This window comes from Stegodyphus dumicola, chromosome 8 (assembly GCF_044657685.1).
Source record: "Stegodyphus dumicola isolate Sdum_Otavi_A_Nest chromosome 8, ASM4465768v1".
Lineage (NCBI taxonomy): Eukaryota > Metazoa > Arthropoda > Arachnida > Araneae > Eresidae > Stegodyphus > Stegodyphus dumicola.
Window position 1 is genome coordinate 170,499,571 of NC_140775.1, and position 20,576 is coordinate 170,520,146.

Here is a 20,576-nt window from a genome sequence, read left to right on the forward strand (position 1 = left end):
TCTACATTATTCTTGTTTAAGAGAGGAAAATAAAGTTTCAAAACTTTGTTTTTAAGAACACATTTTTAGATGTTGAAATATACCGTATTTCTCCCGCCCTTTAAAACGGGGAGTATATGATGTATTTTTCCGTCACCAACAGCCAAAAATATTTGTAAATTAACTACTCCTGCTGAAGTTTCTAATATTATAAGAAAATTACACCCAAAGAAAGCACCGGGAATCGACTGTATCACTAGCATTACCTTAAAACATCACCCGAGTAACATCATCACAAAAGTTACTAGTATTTTCAATCCTTGCATTTCAAACTCTTACTACCCCAACCCCTGGAAAGTTGCAAAGATCATCATGATACCCAAACCAGGGAAAAGTCTACTTCAACCAGACAGATTTCGTCCAATAAGTCTTCTCCCGAGCCTAAGCAAAGACTTTGAAAGAATTCTACTGGAAAAAATGAAGTCTTATCTCACTTTACTGCACCCTGAACAATTTGGATTCAGAGCTTACCTTTCAACTTCCAAACAACTAGTAAGATTGACTGAATTTATAGGCTCAGCTCGTCACTGTAACCAAAATGTTGCTATTCTCATGCTGGATGTGGCGAAAGCTTTCGACCGTGTCTGGCATGAGGGTCTCATAGCGAAACTTATTAATTTGAACTTTGAACGTGAGCTCCTGCTAATTATTTTCTCTTTTATCACCAGCAAAAAATTTTTAGTTTCTGTTCATGGTGCCTTCTCTTCAGAACATCCAATTCACAGTGGAATTCGTCAAGGAAGTGTTTTAGGTCCAATTTTCTATCTCTTCTATGCTGCAGACTTCCCTTCTGTACTCTACAACAATAACTCAATTTTAGCTTGTTATGCAGATGACACTGCTTTGGCGGTGAAATCTGCAAATGTGAATCATGCAGTTAAAAAACTCCAAGACCACATCCCTTTCATAGAAGACTGGTGCAAAAAGTGGAAAGTACAAATTAATGCATCCAATTCTCAACTACTCATCATCAGAAAAAAGAAAAATAAAAAGAACCTCAAGATGCAACTCCTATTGTTTAATGAACCCATACCTGTTATGAAACATGCTAAGCATTTAGGAGTTACCCTGAATAGTAAAATGACATGGACTAACCACATTAATAATGTGAGAAATAAAGCCATCTACATAATGAAGTGCTTGTATCCTATGTTAGGCCGCTTTTCAAAACTTAATCTCACCAAAAAGAGATTAATCTATCTTTCAACTATTCGTCCTATTATGACATAAGCCTCACCAGACTGGACTACTGTGACTAAAACTGACTTGAAAAAGTTCAGGTTGTGCAAATTTTTTTTCTAAGACTGATAATTAGTGCTCATTACTTTGTGTGAAACGAAGTACTCCACAGGAACTTAAAAATCGAGCCACTAGATACTTTCTTACGCAAAACAAATGACAAGTTCTTCAGGAAAGCTAAATACTGTGAACATCTGAATTTATCTAATCTATTTCATTATGAAAGCTTAGACGAAGACAGACATCTCCGTACGTTTCCTGCTTTTATCCTGAATAGCAATCAGAACTTTCCTACGTAATTGCTATCTTCATTTGCTAATCATTTAGATACTATTGGAACTCTAAGTCCAAAATGAAGCAGCATTCATCAGAGCCAGCACTTGAGATGGTGGTGTCCCACGACCTGTGCACACCGCTATTCAGATGTATTTTTCCTGCAATCAAGCTTTCCTGAAACTATGTACATATGTAAATAATCTATATTTAACCTAGAAAAACCTAGCATACATTTTGTAGTTTAACTGTGATGTAATGTTGCTGGATCAAATACTAGTAAAGCTTTTTATGCTAATTCAGAGAATGAAACTTGTATCTTCTAAACATAAATGATTCTGAAATTTATCCTCCAAGAAGATTGGTTAAGAATGGTATGACTACATGAAACTGCTAAAATTAAAATTGGAAGTATTATAAACAGAACTCCAAAAGAATCCTAGATGGAATAAATTAATGACAGAAGTTTTATAATTGGTGTGGTCATGCAATCAATTTCTAGCTGATCAGAGTAATATTGGGGATGCCATCCATGATTAACTCAACATCATTATTAATGAAAAGACAGTTAAAAAATGGGAAAGAGGAATAACCCACATTATAATTAACAGAAAACTATGTTCGTTTCACTATATAAATTAAATCAGTAATCAAAAGAAACAAAATTTCAAAAGAAAAGAATAATGTCTTAGTTTACACTACTCTTGTATATCAATAGGAGACACTGTGAAATAAACAATGAATGGTAAGACATGTTACAATTAAGCAATTTAGTTTTAAACACAATGTTTTGATATTCCATATTACGTACAATTTAAATTAAGCACTGCTATAGGAAAAAATAACTCCCAAACGTAATGACAACATCTGGTATCAGTGCTGTTAGTCAACACATTTTTCTTTTCCTTCTTATATTCTTTGTGGACAATTTCATTCTGTGCTGGTGACCTGTGATACTTTTTCCATAATAAAGTCAACATATTTTTATTTGTTTATTAAGATACAGTCTGGTATATAACTGACTGTAGATCTGTCTGAAAAGTTAATTTTTCTGGTACATTCTAATTATCCATAACTCCATGAAAAAATAATTAACACATTGTGACTTTCAGAATTGAGAATAAATATGTGTTTTGACGAACTTTTAGAGTACATAGATATTGTTTTGTTCATAAATGTTTATAAAGAGAAGAATTTTGTAAGAAATAAGAAATTTCATGAGAAAATGCAAAAATCTGTAGGGCCGATATTTATATTTTAAAAATAGATGGATATAATTCAACAAAATGGTAGTTAAGTATAAAGCATGTAAATTCGTGTGTGTTATATACATATTTGATTTTGCTACTGCCAGGTGAATGTTAAAAAATATGCCAAAACACAATAATTCTACTAAATGTTAAAACCAGGAATATTAGTAATTGGAAAGTATCATTTTTCTTTTAGCTAAAAAAAATTATTTTTCTTCTTTCTTTGCACAGTTCTTTTGCACAGGTCATTACTTCTAAACAATATTCTATTATTTTCACATGTTACTTACATCAATATGCTTTTCTTAAAGGAGATTAAAAAGTGTACGAACTAAAAATTTAAGAAATAATAAAGAGTTCTACAGGTAGTTCAGTAAATATATTCAAACTTAGGACTAAAATAATAAAATAACTGAAAAACATTATTTGAGACAAATAAAAAATAAATAAATTCTTAACTTATAACCAAATATTCACCTTTATTGATATGCAATAAAAAGATCAATAAATGAAATAACATCTACAACAAAAACTCTGCAAAAGCAAATTATGTGGAACTAGAACCTGTTGATACCTAAATAAAAGCATTTTTAGAAGATTAATGGTTTTAGCTGATGCAGAATAGATTATTTTTACACATTTATATTCATAATTACAAGCATTAATAAAAAAAACCCTCTAAATCCCATGAATGCATTTGCTGTTTCATAATTACATTTTACAGCTGCTGTCTCCGACATGCATAACAGAAATGGAGAAACATTTATTTATCAAAGATAAATTTACTGATAAGTACAGCCATTAAATTATTACTCTCCTAGGAGAATTTTAACTTCTGCAAAATGCTCAAAGAAATTAATTTTCTAATTTTACATATTTTTAAAAACAATAATCTTCAGGTTTTTTTCATTTAACATAAAAATGGAACACACAAATAACATATATAAAATATTACTTGCTAACAGACAATTAATTGTAACAAATTTTTAATTTCAATTCTAAATAAGGCTCTATTAGATTGCTAATATTACAATTTATCATGATACAAAGAAATGCGATATTAACGCAAGAATAATAATGAACAACACAAATATACCCTGTTCTTTTACTCAAGCTCAGGTCATAAATTTTACTTTAAAAAGGAACAAAGAAGGATAAACCAATTACAAAATAGATTTATTGGGCTGTCCCTTGGAACAAGAGCAGGAGGCTCAATAAGCCTATACCATTTTACTGAAATTTTTTCAGACTGTGCATTATACATGCACATTTTATGGAATTTAATAAATAAAGCTGCAAAATGCAACATAAGAAACAAGAACATTAACAGTATGTCAGACAGAAATGTTAATTCCTCTAAAATTGAGCAAAGTATAGAATTAATTTCAAAATCTATAGAACAAGATATTTTCATTCATATAAACATGAAATATAATAAATTAGAATCAAAACAAAAAATGATTTTTAAAATACATACAATTCACTGAAGATAATACACAACCAACTGTCAGAATACCAAATACATCAAAAGAGAAAACAAATATATTCTAGTGGCAAGCTTTCTTTTATTGACGTGTGTGTTACTAATTCATACTTCATTATTAATGCCAAAAGTTTAATTTTACACTTAGACATAATAGTTAGTGAAACACATTTTTTGCATATAAATTTTGAATATTCAGGAAAAAAGAAGAAAAATTTAAAAGCAGAAGAAAATGTGCCATATTTAATATTACCAGTGCACAGTAAAGTTCAAACAGAATACTTTCAAATTGCTATATTTTATAGAAAACAGTTTTAATTCAAAGCTTCATGTATTATAAGATTTCAATACTCCTAATATCTATCTAAAACAAAAGTGTTTGAACAATGTAATTTTCTGTATTTCTCCAAGCTTGCAAGTGATTTGAGTCCAGTCTTCTAAATTAAATCTTGTGTATACAAAAATGAAGTAACTATGAATGCCTACAACAAGCTAAAATATTTCAATAATTGTGATTATTCTTTATAAAAAAATTGCTTTAACTTGAGAGTTCTGCTGATAAAAAAAAATAAAAATAAAATATAAATGAAACTATCTGAAACAAAGCCAGTTTGCTGAAAATAATCTGGATTATTTAACACTTTTTATATTTCCCAGCTACCATATAACAATATAATTAACAGATAAAAAGGCATTCATAAATTTAAGTTCACAGTAAAACAAATGTCGTGACCTAGTTACTCAAGTCTGTACAAACTTCCAAATAAAACTTTCATTTTGCTGAAGTCTCCATAAAAAGTGTCTCTCTTCCACTTCAAATTAGCAAATTTATACAAATGATCTGCTAGACATCCAACACTTAACTGGTAAGTACAGATTGTACTGGATATTTCCATGTCATATATTACACATAATTTATGAGATTTCATCGGCTGGACTTTCATGTCATGTGAGTTCTTTTTGTATTAGCTTCACTCATTACATAAATATCTGTCAACACTATATTCCAAGATTTCCTGGACTGTTAAACAATGGCCTCTGAAGTGGCACACCAGGAGGTGACATAATGTTGTTCATCATTACGTTAGATGTAATGGGACTTACCACAGCAGGAAGAGAACTGGGACCTGAAAATCATAAATAACATTCATAAAGCAATAATCAAAGCATTAACCTTTGACCTTCAAAGTATTCCTATCAAGCACAAATGATGGTTGGCACTATATATATCTGGATACAGTACTTAGGCCTTTCAAGAATAACTGTATTAAAAAAATTGCTGGCATTGTTACATATTCCAAATTTAAATAAATATTAGCTGCATGCTAAAATGGAAAGAAAGCAGAAATTAAACGGACACATAGAGATCTTACACATTACAAAATTAACATAAAACGTACATTTTTCTTCTATTATTGATTTCCTCACTTCCACGAAAGGTGACAAAATATTCTCTGCAATACAGTTATCAGTTTTGCTTTTTGTGATTATGGTTATTTTGAATATTGCAAAGCACTTGAGGGCTATCTTAAGGAAAGGGATGTCTTCATAGAGGACTTTCAGAGGGAAACTAAAAAGAACTTTCTACTGTGCATAATCATTTTCCCATTTGCAAGACATCAAGCTTGAGGATTTATTTTGCCCTTTGTTGTATCTGTTCTTTTTATAATTATTTTTATTGTCTTAAATGAAACTGATACAATGATCTAAAATTTTGGAGAATGCAGAGAATCATAACCTGTGTAGGTCGAGGAAATACTGTACAATGAATGTAATGCGTGATCATGCATTGCTTGTTGGCAGATAACTCTGGGGTTCTGAAGATATGTGAAAAATCATATGCCATAATGTTGCGCTAACTGCTCAGAATTCCAGATTTGTGCATCACATGCAGGTAGGATTTTGTATACAATTGCACTCTATATAGAAACTCCAGCCTACAGCAAAACTTGTTAGTAGTCAGTGCATTAATGACATTTTAAAACTTATTATTAAAGATTATTGACATATTAAAGAAATATGTCATTGTACAGCATATTTCTTTAATTAACCATTAAATGAAATTAATATAATTACATTCAACTTAAAATCCATAAATATAAAAAAAATTAATAATTAAAAGTACTTCTTGTAAAACATGTATATTTAATCAGAAACTTTCATTTTATTTCTCAAGCAGAAATACCACCAAATCCACCAATTGAAGTAAATATTTTAAATCACAAATAATAGTAGAGGAAATTAGAATCCACAAATCACTGGTGAGGTTTCTGGATTCTAATTTCTACAGGAAAACTGAAAAACAAAAATAATAAATTCTAGATAGAGATAAGGAATCTAGATAGAGAATTCTAGATAGAGAGAAGAGCTGCCAATCTTGAAATCGTTAAAACAGGAGGAAAATCAGGAGGTTCACGCTGCATGATGATAACCACATCAAAGGAACTCCACACTGACCCTAAGTCAGTTTAAAATACATGGTTCAAGTTACTAAATACATCAGCATTTAATTAGATATTCTAAATTTATTCTTCAGCTAATTTCACTTTCACAATTTTCTTATACTTGTATACCAGGAAAATCCCAAATAAGAAAGAAAAGCTTTTACTTGTTAAAGTACTTGTAAATACATAAATTGTAAATACAATGCATATAAAATTAATAATTAATGTACATAACTTTTGTGCACATAAATTTTGTAACGCATCATTCATTGAAGTAAAGAAAATGAAATACAAATATTAACTGATTAAAAATTTTTTTGAACCTTCAAATGAAAACTAAAAATGTCTACAGTAGATTAAGACCATTCAGATCAAATGAAATTTAATAAGAAAGATCAATAAAATATAATTAAAAAATACAATTCAGATGAAATAAAATTTCATACGCAAAATTATTCTGAATATCATTAGAGGTTAGGGAAAGGAATTTGCATAATTCAAGTTTCATTAATTCAATAAATTTCATTTATTGCTGTAAAATATTTTTCTTTTTTAGAGGCTAAAAATTAAAAATTTGGAGGTTCAGTGATCTACTGGGAGATGTGATGAAAAAATGGGAGAGCTGGCAGGTATGATATAATTATTGACTAAAATACATATAACTCATTTGTAAATTACAGGCCCACCAGCGGCCGAGCGGTAACGTCGCTGAACACTGGTAGTTCGGTCCGAGGTTCGAATCCCGCGAACGGGCTGGCTGCATGGGTGTTTTCATGGTTTTCCCCATGTGTAACGTGTATACGAGCCAGTTTCCCTTAGAAAGCCCTCCATGAAGGCATCCCTCATCTTAGGCAGATAACCCTCGAGGCTTTGCCATATTCACACACACACACACACACATTTGTAAATTACAAATGCAGAGATTTATAATAGCATGCTTTGCAAGCTTAAATTTTGAATTAGATAATCTTTTCCTATAACACACTTCTTCAACTGCCTGCATATTTACTTTTTCAGTGAGAACTTCTCATTAAAAAAGTTTTGGGAATTTAAATATGAAAACAGGGAGTTTGTATATTTAAATTTGGTGGAAATAGTCAGATTTTATTTCTAATCCAAAAGGGTGTCAAAACGGGATTTTGCATGGTCCATTATAAATGGTGAAACATTTTCAAGTTGTTGCTATCAAATACTATCACCCTGTATTATTTCTAAAGAAATCAAATAATGAAGAATCTTCATGTATGTAGGATTAAAAAAACGACGGTACCTAACACCATAATATTTTGAATAACATAGTCCTCCATCCTCTAGGCTTCAAGGTCATTGCATCCTTCTGCCTTACCTTGTTACCATGGTAATAATTGCTGCAGAAGATGCTTCAGCCCTCCAATTTGCTTAAAACACTCAAATTCTGCCTAATAGCACACATTATGGCCATAAATGAGGGAAGGTAGTTATAACTTTGATGTCTGTTTTTAAGTGACAGACTATAAGAAGTAGGAAAGAAAAGATCATTATAGCACTATTCAAATTATTATAATTTGTGTTTGTTCGCCCCAATGTTAAAAATTAAATTAAGGTTCACAAAGGCATATTTTTCTTCAATAAATACATAATTTTAATATTTATACTTTTAGCTATTTTCATAAAAATAAAAATGCTTTTCAATTAGTTTCATAAATTGCTCTGAATTTAGATCTTTCAAAAAAAGCAAAGTGATATCACAAAAACTTTTGTAAAACAAAATATATACGTAAATTAAAACAATAAAACTAATTTGTACCTAATATTGGCTGATTGAGAGACATCTGTTGCATTCCCATGGCAAGATTGTTCATGTTCATAGCATTCACATTTCCACCTACAAGAGATTATTCATTTCAATCAGTGCTTTAAATTTTAAAATAAAAAGAACCTAAAAATACTTTAAAGTATTAAAACTTAATTATATAAGAATTGTTTATTTTTAATATCTATATTAATTTATATGGTAATGCTCTTGAAAAGCTACATAAATGGGGGGGGGAAATCTCAACACTAAGAAGTTGTGCTAGATAAATGGAATTTGTGAGGCATATTTGCCTCCCAAATGATCTGAAAGATGACATCCATTAAAATGTCATGCTAGATGAATAAAGGTGGCACTAGTAGCACCACTATGAATATGCAAATTATATTTGCTTTAAATACTTGCTGTGAACTTTATCTTATGGATCGGGCAATATTAATAAGATTTCAGTCAAGAATGCCTTAAAGGAGACGAAGAAGGCAATATTTATGGCTTATTGAATTTGAATGAGGTATGTAATAGAGCCAGGTGAAGGCCAATTTGCTTTTTGCCGTAATGCAGAAACACTTGGCATGGAAGTATAAAACTGCACAGTGTTGACAGCAGTGGCCATGGGAAGGTACTGTCTCAAGAAGACCGGAGTCCAGCTACAGACTTGTCATCACTCAAAGGGAAGACCACCGTATTTGCCATATGTCTGCAGTGCATCTGCAGCACACATTCAAGCTTTTTTTGGCACCACAATGAACTTCAATATATTGCCTTGGCCTGCAAGATCACCTAAAGTGAGTATGAGACATGACTGAATGGCAAATCTAGCATCATTCACAACCAGCATGGGCCCTTGCTGATTTGATTGATCAAGTATAAAAGGTATGGAACTCCATCCCACAAAATGCCTTCAGCACCTGTACAACACAATTAATGCACATTTGCATTCAACACTGTGGCAACTACAGAAATTATTAATATACCATAATTTTACATTTGAAACGGCTCTTCTCGTACATATTTTAAGATGTCACCTTGAAACATTAATCAAATACATATGCCACCTAGACAAATAATTTGCCTACATTTCACTCCTCTAAACTAATTTCTTCTTGATGTTGGAATTTCACTTTCTATCAATGTACATATCAGAATATGGTATTCATGGTAGATTTTATAAGCAGAAATGCTTTACGTTAATGAAAAATAAAAATCTGCAAGTAACTTGTCCATTTTTTCAGAAATAGAATGCAGAATGAAATTAGTACTACTAATATGACAACCTAGGGTTTTTTACTTTTTACATTCAATCTCCAAAACAGAAATTCAAACTTAGATAATACACGACACTGAATGTTCAAAATAATAACATGAAGAGAAAAAATCATATTTTGTCAGTTTCATCTTAAATATAAAATTCAGATTTCTGTTACAGGGGAAAAAAATCCAAGATTATGTACATAAGAAAAAAATAATTAAATAATTGTTTTTTTTTTTTTTTTTTACTTCTCTTCCCAAAAAATCAATAAAAAATTATTTAAAGCAGTAAATGTTGTGAAATTGCAAATAATTTATGATGAATAACAATCAATGCTTATTTTAATTAGTTAATAACTGAGATAATGATAAAGTCCTTTTCAAATATGTACATGAAAAAAACATTTCATGTGCAGATTAACTACTTTTACAATAAATAAATAAATAACAGATACAAACCAGCAAGTTGGTTCATGCTAGGTGCTGGCTGCTTATCATATTTGCTTGCAGGTACTAAATTGTCAACATTAATATTTACAGTGCCTAAAGCATCACTCCATGTGTTTCTAGATGTCTACAACAATAATAAATAACATAAGGTATATTGATATATATTAAAAACACATTACCTATTACATAACTGGGAAATACTGATGTAAAAAATATGACATATACCTGTAAACTCCCAAAGGATGTACGAGCAGGCACTGTTGTTGATGTAGATACAATAGGCAATGAGGAAGGCTAAAAAGAATAATTGTAAATTAAAATATTTAATAAGGATATACCACCATGAAACACAATTAAAAAGTATAATTTCATTGTCTAAAATTTCTTTTTGCAATTAAACATACTTGGGAAAACATGCCACTGCCAACATAATTCACAGGATACATGTTGGCTGGTTGTAAGGTACCAACTTGAGGTTGCATCATCACAGGTTGAGCCAGTGGAGTTCCAAGTGGAATGGTAGGTACTGTTGGCAGCATACCTAATGGTGCACCCAACACTGGTTGATAAACATTTCCTACGGGTGATATCATTGGAGACTGGGAGGCACTGAATGTTGGAGACAGAGGTGATGAGACAGTGACAGCACCAAGAGGTTGAAGTGGGGGAAGACATGGTGACACTGAATTAAAAATGTTTGGTGTTGAACTACTGTTAACATCAACAAAACTTAAAGAATCACTGCTAGTGGTAGAACTGGTTTGAGTCGTTGACATAAAGGAAGTAAAATCTGCAAAACTATCCTGCCTGAAAAATAAAAATTTACACCTGTTTAAATATTGACATAGAAAATTTAAAATTATATTGAATACACTGCTTGTTAGAATTTTTTGTTAGAATGCCAATTCAAAAGCTTTAAATACTTTAAAAGACATTATTTTTCAAACTAGATTCAATGCATACTCTTAACATACATAAACATAAAATGAAATGGGGCAACTTAACACAACTCTTAATAAAGGTCAACTTAATACAAATCTTAATTATGAGTTAAGTCAGTGGTCTCACACTCAAATTGCCTGCAAGCCAAATGCACAATCTAAAAACAGCTGACGGGGCAGATTTCCCCCTAACAATATGAAACATATTTTAACTTTACTAATAATAACACAAAGGGAAAAATCAAATTTATATTTGCTTTCTGCTTAAATTCTTAAGTTTGGTGCCTGCAAGACATTTTTATTGGTTACACTTAGTAATTCAAATATACTAACAGCTAAATAGTGTACAAAGTCCGAAATTTGGTTGTCCATTATCCGGAATGATCTAAAATCCGGACCTCAAAACCCCCAACAACATTTTCTCGGAGGCTTTACGCATGCACATTTGATTCCCCCCTCCAAGCATAATAAAACATCTGGAGGGTCCCGATTATTAATTTCTCTTCGACACTAAATAAAATACCTTGTTAGTAAAAAAACAATTAATTTACCATAAATTTGTACGATCAGTAAGTCAGCTTCATTGCTGCATACATCTCAAACCGATACGTTCCACATAGGATAAATCGTTGATCTGACGCCATCCTGGCGAATCATTATTTATTATACTTTCCCTTCATCATTGTATGTTTATCAACGCATGACAACTTGAGTAATGACTCATGTAGCGAAGCCTAAACAATTTTTTTTAATGTTAGTAATTGAATAATAAAGGAGTATGGTAACCTTTTATGCTGAAATTAAACTTGGCGATGATTACAGATTTAAGTTAAATGAGCTAAAAAATGTTGATGAGGGAAAATTTACCAAAATTTTCTTTCCATATGCTAAAAATAGATTTTGTTGATGATACTCACAGACCCAAAGATTGCATTTAGGGCTATTTGAATTAAGAATAACTGATTTGTTATTCACATAAACCCAGAACCAGCGCCAGGTCTTGTACGGCCGCAGAATTTAAGAACCACAGAGACTGCATCAGGCAGTAAGATATCTAGCGCCGGCCATCAATATGGATTAGGTATATGCAGAAATTTATTTATTCAGAACTCTGATAAGCCTTATGCATGCGCAAGAAATACACATAAGCATAATAAATAACTAACCTAATACATGTCGTTAGTCGCCAAGTTCATGATGCATAGCCAAATATGTATAGTGAAGAATAGATAAATTTGGTGATGATAGCCGCAATTTTAAAGGTTTCCGGATGTCGCAAAACAAAGGTGAAATTTTCCAGTTACCTGATTTTGTAAAGAAATGTGGAGAAGCGGTAATAAAAGAAGATGATATAAAAGAAGTTTTTCATCGTGATGACAGTGCTTATCAATCATCAATCACAGGCTTCATACACATTTCTGCGCATGGAAATTAAGTACATTTAAGGACTTTTAAGGATCATTAATGAAAAAAATTAAGGACCTATGAGCGAATGGGAACTGAATAAATTCAATTAAAATATTATATATCCCTGAACTTCACTTTTGTAATACCATCCTAAAAATAAAATACGATATGTAAGTAGGATGCATTATTATTATATTAAACATGACTTAATTAACATAATTATTAAGTCTGAAAATAAAATATAGGTAATTTATCAAGGATCATTATATATTTTACACTTATAAGAACTGAACATATTTGAAAGGAGATAAGTGACATTTTAGTTACATTTTACCAGCAGTTAGTTTTATGTTTATTTTATTTTATATTTCATTTTGTCACATATTTGCTCAGTCTAGAGTTTTAGTCAATAGTATGCAGATTTTATGTCAAGCGGCATAGGTTAAAATGAGAAGTAAAAAATCATAATCAGCATGATTCACAACAAAAGGCTGTGGCTGTTGTCACTGCTGCTGCTTACCTAGAGAGAGACTATTGATCAGAACAAACCTGAAGGGCCTGATGTAGGCACAGTTGGAGGGGGGGCAACTTCTGAAAGTTAGCTGGGCTCTGTCTGACGTCGTTAATGTCATAGCTTCGTGTACAGTTCCAGGGATTGTGACTCAGTTAATATACTTTAAGGTTCTAATAAGCCACTAAAGCACCAGAGGTGAAAAGTTGTTTTGCATTATTTTAAGTCTCACTAGATGCGAATAAGTTTTACATGAATTTTACATTTTTGTGTTTCATCTCGTGATTACGGTAAGGGTTAATGAAAGGCAATAACTCGCTTTAATATGCAGAGATAATTTTTAAGGGCAAGCAGTTAGTTTTAAGTAATTAAATTAGGTATGATAACCTTAGTCATTATGGATTTACACGGCCACTATTAAATTTTATTTATTTTTTAACAATATTTGTTAAAAAAGGCCCTATTAAAATAACAATCTAAAAAAATTTCACAGTTTAAAATACATGTAATTTACAACATTGATTCTTAAACGATAATCGGATAATTACACATTAAAAGCTACAAAGCATTTATGTTTTGTAGCAACAATACTCAACAAAATATTTATGTGTCTTTTTAATTTGAAGACATTTTGGCATGACATTTTGGCTAATTTATATCAATTTCCTTCTCTTTAAGCATCTTTTCTAACAATTAGAAATTTGTCTCAGTACACAAATAAATGTTCTCACTAGTTTCTGCGTGTTTATATTTCCTAACCTGTCAACCTGTCCACAATGTACCTATGAGGGTTTATTTGATCTGGTAAAAGTTAAATAGTCCAAAACACATCAACAGATAGGAAGCAAATTATCACTATGTCTGAACGTAACTACAATATCCGACAAAGGTTTAAATAAGATTTTCTTTTTTAAAAAGAACTTCAAAAATAAAGGAATGTTCTTATGCTTACAAAATCAATTACAGCTCGTACTGATGTAATGAAACAAGAAGAGTCAAATTCAAACTAAAAATATGGATTAGTGGTCAAAGACTATACAATTTAATTTCATTTTAGGCTGGCTCAAGAACTCTATCATCATAACAAACTCAAATGTTGGCAACGGTAATCCAAGACGAATAATTACAAATTATCAGAGCTGGCAGGAACTAATGCAGGGAGCAAGTGCAGGTCAGAAACACACTCTTGTCTTACACTCCAAAAATCTCGGTTTAAAAACTGTCTAAATGATTTATTTGCATTCTGGTCAGAAAATGGAAATGGGAAATTACAGTAAGGGCTGAAATTGTAAACAATTGGGTAATTTACATAATAATATCTGTACATATCTTTGAAGAACAATTTTGTTTTTCTTTAAGTATTCAGTTTCTTTCTTTCCCCGTTTCCTTTTCATTTTAGAATTTTTGGATTTAATTAAAAATTTCTGATATTCTAAATAAACTAAACGCATTTTGCATAGAAAAAGCTGCTAATTTTATTTCTTTAGTAATATGAACATTCAGAAGAAATATGAAATATATATGGTAAGCTTCAGTTAGACAGCTGATGTGGCATAATTTTTAGAATTTAGTGACACACTGAGCAATAAAGTCTAAAAATGGCAAAACTTTTAGAATTTAGAACAGGCATTGTAAGCAGAATTTAGAAAGGCACCAGGCAGCAGAATTTAAGATCCACAGAGACTGCATCAGATGGGAAAATGCCTAGTGCCAGCCCTGTGTATGATGCATTAAGATATATTAGATGTATCTTTTAAATTGTCAGTTTTCAATATTTTTATTCATAAAAGAATTCCTTTCTATAATGCCTATCCATATAATAAGAAGCATTTTTGATTTTTCCATGTTTGTGTCTAGTGAAAAGTAGAGAAAATAAAGAGAAGATTAAAATGTTAAGAAAAAGATTCTAGTATCAGAAGTAAAACATTCAACTATAATGTTTTCATTGTTCTTCCAGACATTTTCCAAAACGTAAGAAATTACGCGTTAATACTACGGAGACATTTTTCATTTTGTTACATTTTTCTGGAATCTTCTAGATTAGTGGGTCTATAAATCTTGCCTTCAAATCCTTCTAAACTTTTCAAGCTGCAATGTCTAAAATCCTAAAAAAAATTACCCCTATCAATTCTGTAACAGCATTAAGCAAGAAATATTTTGGGAAAAAAAAAAAAAAATCGGAAGGAATTGGTGTAAAATTAATTTTATAGAGAAAAACAGGGCTTAATTTCTGAAATTAGATGTGCTGGAAACCCGTGGAACACCGTCAGGAAAGAGGTACAAAAATAAATAAAAATGGGTAGTAAAATCACTAATAATTAAAAAAATAAATATTAATTATTAAAATAATTCAATAATTAATGCTTATAGAAATTAAATAGTTTAAATAAAAATTTAAAATATGAAGGGATACATTAAAATTTAATAAGCGATTTTTAATATAATTTTATTACTAAAAATAAAATTTTCGATATCAAATTTCTACTGAAATTTTGTTCAGGTACAAAAAAGAAGTGTCACAGCTTTCTTATTTAGGGCTCCGAGTAGAATTATGATTTATCCCCAAAATTAAGAAGTACTGGAGCAGGGCTCGGGCGCGATTTAAGCTCTGGAGAAAACTGATGTGTATTTTGAGAATTCTGAATATTTTCAGGCAATAAACTCTTACCATAAAAATATTAAAAATACATTTTTAATTAATTACATAGCTAGTTTGCTTTTGCTAAGAACTGTTTCATAAATGGTGCTTTATAGCATTATACTTTGTTTATTTTCTACACAGAATAAATGACCAAAATGGAAGTTTATAATATCACAGCAAAAATAAAAATGCTTTATTTTAATCTTATCTCATGAATATAATTAAAAAATATTATCATTATTTAAATGAAATTTATCAATGTTACAATGTTTAAAAAAAAAAAAGAACTGCCGAAAAATTCCTAGATCTCGGAATTAAAAATTTTCCATGGAAACAGATCTTAAAATCGCAAAAATGTTGATAAGTCACCAAATTTAGAACAGTTTAATTAAAGAATTCACATTCCAAAAAGCGAAAAGTTGTTTAAGAGCTCTTCATTAGAAAAAATGAAATAATTTTGAAATGCTTATGTTTCACTTCTTGCTCAGAAACTCGAGTATCCCACAATTTATATTAGAAATAGGAAAAAATTATAACTCATGTACCCACTCAAAAGATAACCATATTTATCAGCAAATCGCCAAAAATATTACTCCAAAATTTTAATTCACACTCAAAATGGCAGTCATAAACACAGACAGAAATTTCAGACGGTTAAAATTAAGGACTTCTGACAATTTTGCCGAAATTAAGGACTTTTAAAGACCAAAAATCGATTCCAAAAAACTTAGGACTTTTAAGGACTCTTAAGAACTGTACGAACCCTGAATCAATTAATGAATGGCGAAATTTGTAGTATGATTCTAGATCCAGAAAATACCACTACCGATAGTGAAGAAAATGACAGAGAAGTTGCTGAAAATGAGAAAAATTTGATTGACAAGTTAGTCAGAATTCTTGAAACAGCAGTTACAGGACTTCGGCAATGTAACTAAACAAGAGATTATGTCTGTCTACAGAATTAGAGAGAAAGTATTAGCACAAAAAATGAAGCAACTTAAACAACTTACATTGAAAGAAATGTTTAATAAGGTTAACAAATAAATATTAAGCTTTTTTTTTTTTTTTTTTTTGTAAATATTGACACCATTTAGATCATAAATACTTCATTATTTCATAAATCCCGATTTCATATTTTTAATTTTATAATTTCTAGATGCCTTCTTACTGGATTTAAACTAATGATTTAATATCCAGAAAAATCTCAAATCCGGAATCGCCGAGGTCCCGACGAGTCCGACTGTATTAATATTTTAAACCGACATTTCTTAAAAATAATTCTAATTTATATGATTAATCTTTAAAATTAAAAATAAACAAATTGTAAAAACTTTTAAAGAGGCACAAACTTTGAAAATAAATCCTATTTATTTAATTTTTCATCACATAAAATACATATGTTTGTATATAAATAATTATAAATTTTGTATGTAAATATAAATTTTGTTTTCATAATGCCCATGCACTGATGAAAAATTTCTAAAAAATATCTTCATCATGGAGTGTAAATGCTTATCAGTGGGATTCTTTTATTATTAATTTTCAAAAGAATGTGAAAAAAAGTTGTTCACAAACAAACATACTCCCAAACAAAGCGATTATTCGAAGTGCAAAAATTCATAACTGAGCATACTTTTTTCGGACAAGCATGAATGTAAGTTAATAAAATCTGTATATTCAAATCTTTGAATATGATTAATTTCACACTGCAAATTACTTAGCTCCTTTTACAGATTTTCTGGCATGTTATTAACACCTGTTTTTAATACTAATGAAAATAGTGCTAACTCAGACTTCGAATACTTAAGATCTTTAAATCTTTGCAACACCCCATTTGCAACAAATACAAAATTGAAATGCAACTGCGGAACGCAGCTGTCTGCAGGCTACCAGTCTGAGACTACTGCATTAAGCAATGATAGACGTGTAAAAATTATAAATACTACACAGACATCTTAGGCGTCTGGTTGCCTAAATTTTTTTATTTTATTATACTGAGTTTTAATATGTTTTAATATGAGTATTAAATGTAATTGACCACTATGTTAGCTGTAACCGTAATTCCACACTCATTTTGTTTAGCAGAAATCTCGAGAAGCAGAAAGTACCAGAAATATCTGCAGCGGCCTGTTGAAAACTATTTAAAGCCAAAGAGAGATCTGCTTTCAGTTGCTTAGTTATAGTGAGTTGTTTAGTTCCACGTGAACTGAGATATCCAAGCAGCTTTCTCTTTAGATGTGCTTTGCATTGTGTTTTACTAGTTTTGGATATAACTACTGATTATACTACATGATACCGTGAACATTTGCATGAATATCTCTGAGGAAAATTTTAGAGTTCTGATACATTTCTATTGATAAGAATAAATTTAATAATTAACCTATTATCGGACTTGAGCATTGAATTTATTACACACAGCAATATGGTATATCATTACTTATGACCTCTTGCCAGCTTGAAGGAAATTTGAAGATACTTTTTGAAAAAGCCTTGTCCTTATGGAAGAAGAACTGAAGGAGACATCTGCTTTAATTCTGAATTTTTTCATGGAGAGAAAGAGATAATAACCAAAGGATGCTAGGTCTGGGAAGTATGGAGGATGCCACAGTTTCCCAACCAAGCTCTGTGATTTTCTGATAAGTTGCTAAAGCAGCATGTTGTATGGCATTATCATTATGCAGTATGATGTGCTTCCTATTGAACATCTGTGGCCTCTTTTCTTTAACTGCTTTGTTTAAATCATTTATTTGCTGACAGTATCTCTCGATTAAGTTTTTGATTAGTTTCAACAGCTTGTAATAGCTAAATGATTAGTTTCAAAAAGCCTGTAAACTTTTTCTTTAGAGACATCTCACCACATACACAGCATTCTCTTACTCAGAGGCTCAGTTAGAGATGGAGTTGGCAGGTTGTCTGGGTACCCAGTACGCTCTTTTCTTAATGATATTTTCATACATAATCCACTTTTTTATCAAATTATCATCCTGTCCAAGAAGGGTTGGCTTTTGCTCCGAGCAAGCAGAGATGTGCATAAGATGACTTTATCATATAAATTTTTCTCAATTCATGAGGCACCCATCTGGAATATTTATAGACCAATCCTAATATGGTCTGAAATGGTTCATTACGCTTTTCTGCAATCTCTGATGATGCCCACCCCCCTCCCGAAAAAAAAAAAAAGATTTTGCTTTATCGCAGTTCTTGACAGTATTGTTATTAATCAAAGATGGCAGCCCATAATGTGACTTATCATTAAGATCGAAATCACCTGCTTCAAATTTTTCAAAGCATCTCCTGCATGTTCTACCCAAAACTTCACCAAAATTTTGACAGACAACTTCTGTACCATTTCTTTGCAGTTGGAATCCATACAAATTACAATGCTGTACAAGAACTTTATCAGTAGTCTTTAAATGATTGCATCTACATAATAATGGCATGAGACATTTTTGCTTTAGTTTTCGAAGAGCACAGGTGTATAAATGCAGTGATAAAGAGAAACAGCCATGTATATCTCAAATGAATATGTGCATACATGTTGAAAATTGAAATAGCATTATCATACAAAACTTTCCAGAAGATCTTATCTATACAGAATGACAGCTCCTAATTATTACTAAAGCATTTATCTACTTAAAGAATATCAAACAGCTGCTCTAAGAACAGCTCTATATAAACAGAAGATATAGGAACTAAAGAGATATTTTGTTTTCAAAAACAAGAAAAATGAAGTTTACTTTATAAATACTTTTTCAAGAAAATAGCTTAATAGTGCTTAAGAAAAATTAAGTAAAAGCTGCTCATCAAAAATAAAAGTTATTTAAACATACAGATAAGAATTTCAGCATGCATCATTTTATCATTATTTGAGTAGTTTAATTTTTTAATTTATCATTTCACAGAAATAAAAACTCATACAAGGAATTTCATAACAATTCTTGGTACTGACATATGGAGAATATGTAATTAAACCAATTCAATCAGACATAAAATTATAAAATTTCTGGCACTTCTTTCTCTATGCATTCTACTATATAAAATTAACAACATAACACAGGAAATGTACTTGTTCCCTGAAGGTACACATCTAGATCAATTAAAATAATACTCAAAAGGTTTTATAATATTTAATCCAAAATTTTAACAAAATATAACATATCTCTATTAATCATCAATTCCTTAGGCAATAAATATTTAAATGAAATTATTGATTTTTTTAATTTAATAATAATTAAAATTTTGCATATTTAATAAACTGAATTAAAATAAAAAACTAAAAATGAATTTAAAAAATAAATACTTCTCATGCATTAAAAATTTACTTACAACACAAATAGAAAAAAAATATAGAATCATATATATATATATTTTCATACTTGGATTCTTCAGCACTTTTAAACTGTGTAAAATCTGCAAAGTCCCCGTTTGCTGAATCTGCAATGGATTAGCAACACATTAATGCAAGCTTCTATTAAAATAATAATAATAAGCTAACAGTTACAGATGTCACAGTTTACAAAATCAAAAAAAAAATATGAATCACTGCCAGAATAAATTTATATACATATGCTTTACAAATACTGTTGCAAATACTTATGCTTACAAATACTGTTTTCTAAATACTCTTGATATAAAATATTTTATGATATAGAAAGTATAAAAGCAGACATATCATTGCATAAAACATGTCTCAATACTGGAATCTTAATCAACAATTTAATTTTTTAATTATATATTAATTAAAAAATTAAAATGTTGGTTAATATGTTGACTAAAAAGATTATTTTTAAAAGAGTTCAAAATTTTATAAATTCTCACATTCCATACAGTAATAACTATAAGATCCCACTGTATCTAG

At 30.3% G+C, this 20,576-nt stretch overlaps 1 protein-coding gene across 1 annotated transcript in view; it reads right to left on the minus strand.

The window, feature by feature from the left end:
- Positions 1–3,260: 3,260 nt before the first annotated feature.
- The window catches only part of LOC118182270 (uncharacterized), a 46,206-nt gene continuing 28,890 nt past the window's right edge, over positions 3,261–20,576 (minus strand). Inside the window, exons 8-13 of the mRNA XM_035351593.2 lie at positions 20,095–20,152; positions 10,623–11,025; positions 10,444–10,512; positions 10,228–10,342; positions 8,515–8,592; positions 3,261–5,411 (exon numbers count right to left, since the gene is read on the minus strand). Of these exons, the coding sequence (XP_035207484.1) occupies positions 5,284–5,411; positions 8,515–8,592; positions 10,228–10,342; positions 10,444–10,512; positions 10,623–11,025; positions 20,095–20,152 (851 nt within the window). The 3' untranslated portion in view covers positions 3,261–5,283. The remainder of the gene's footprint in view (positions 5,412–8,514; positions 8,593–10,227; positions 10,343–10,443; positions 10,513–10,622; positions 11,026–20,094; positions 20,153–20,576) is intronic.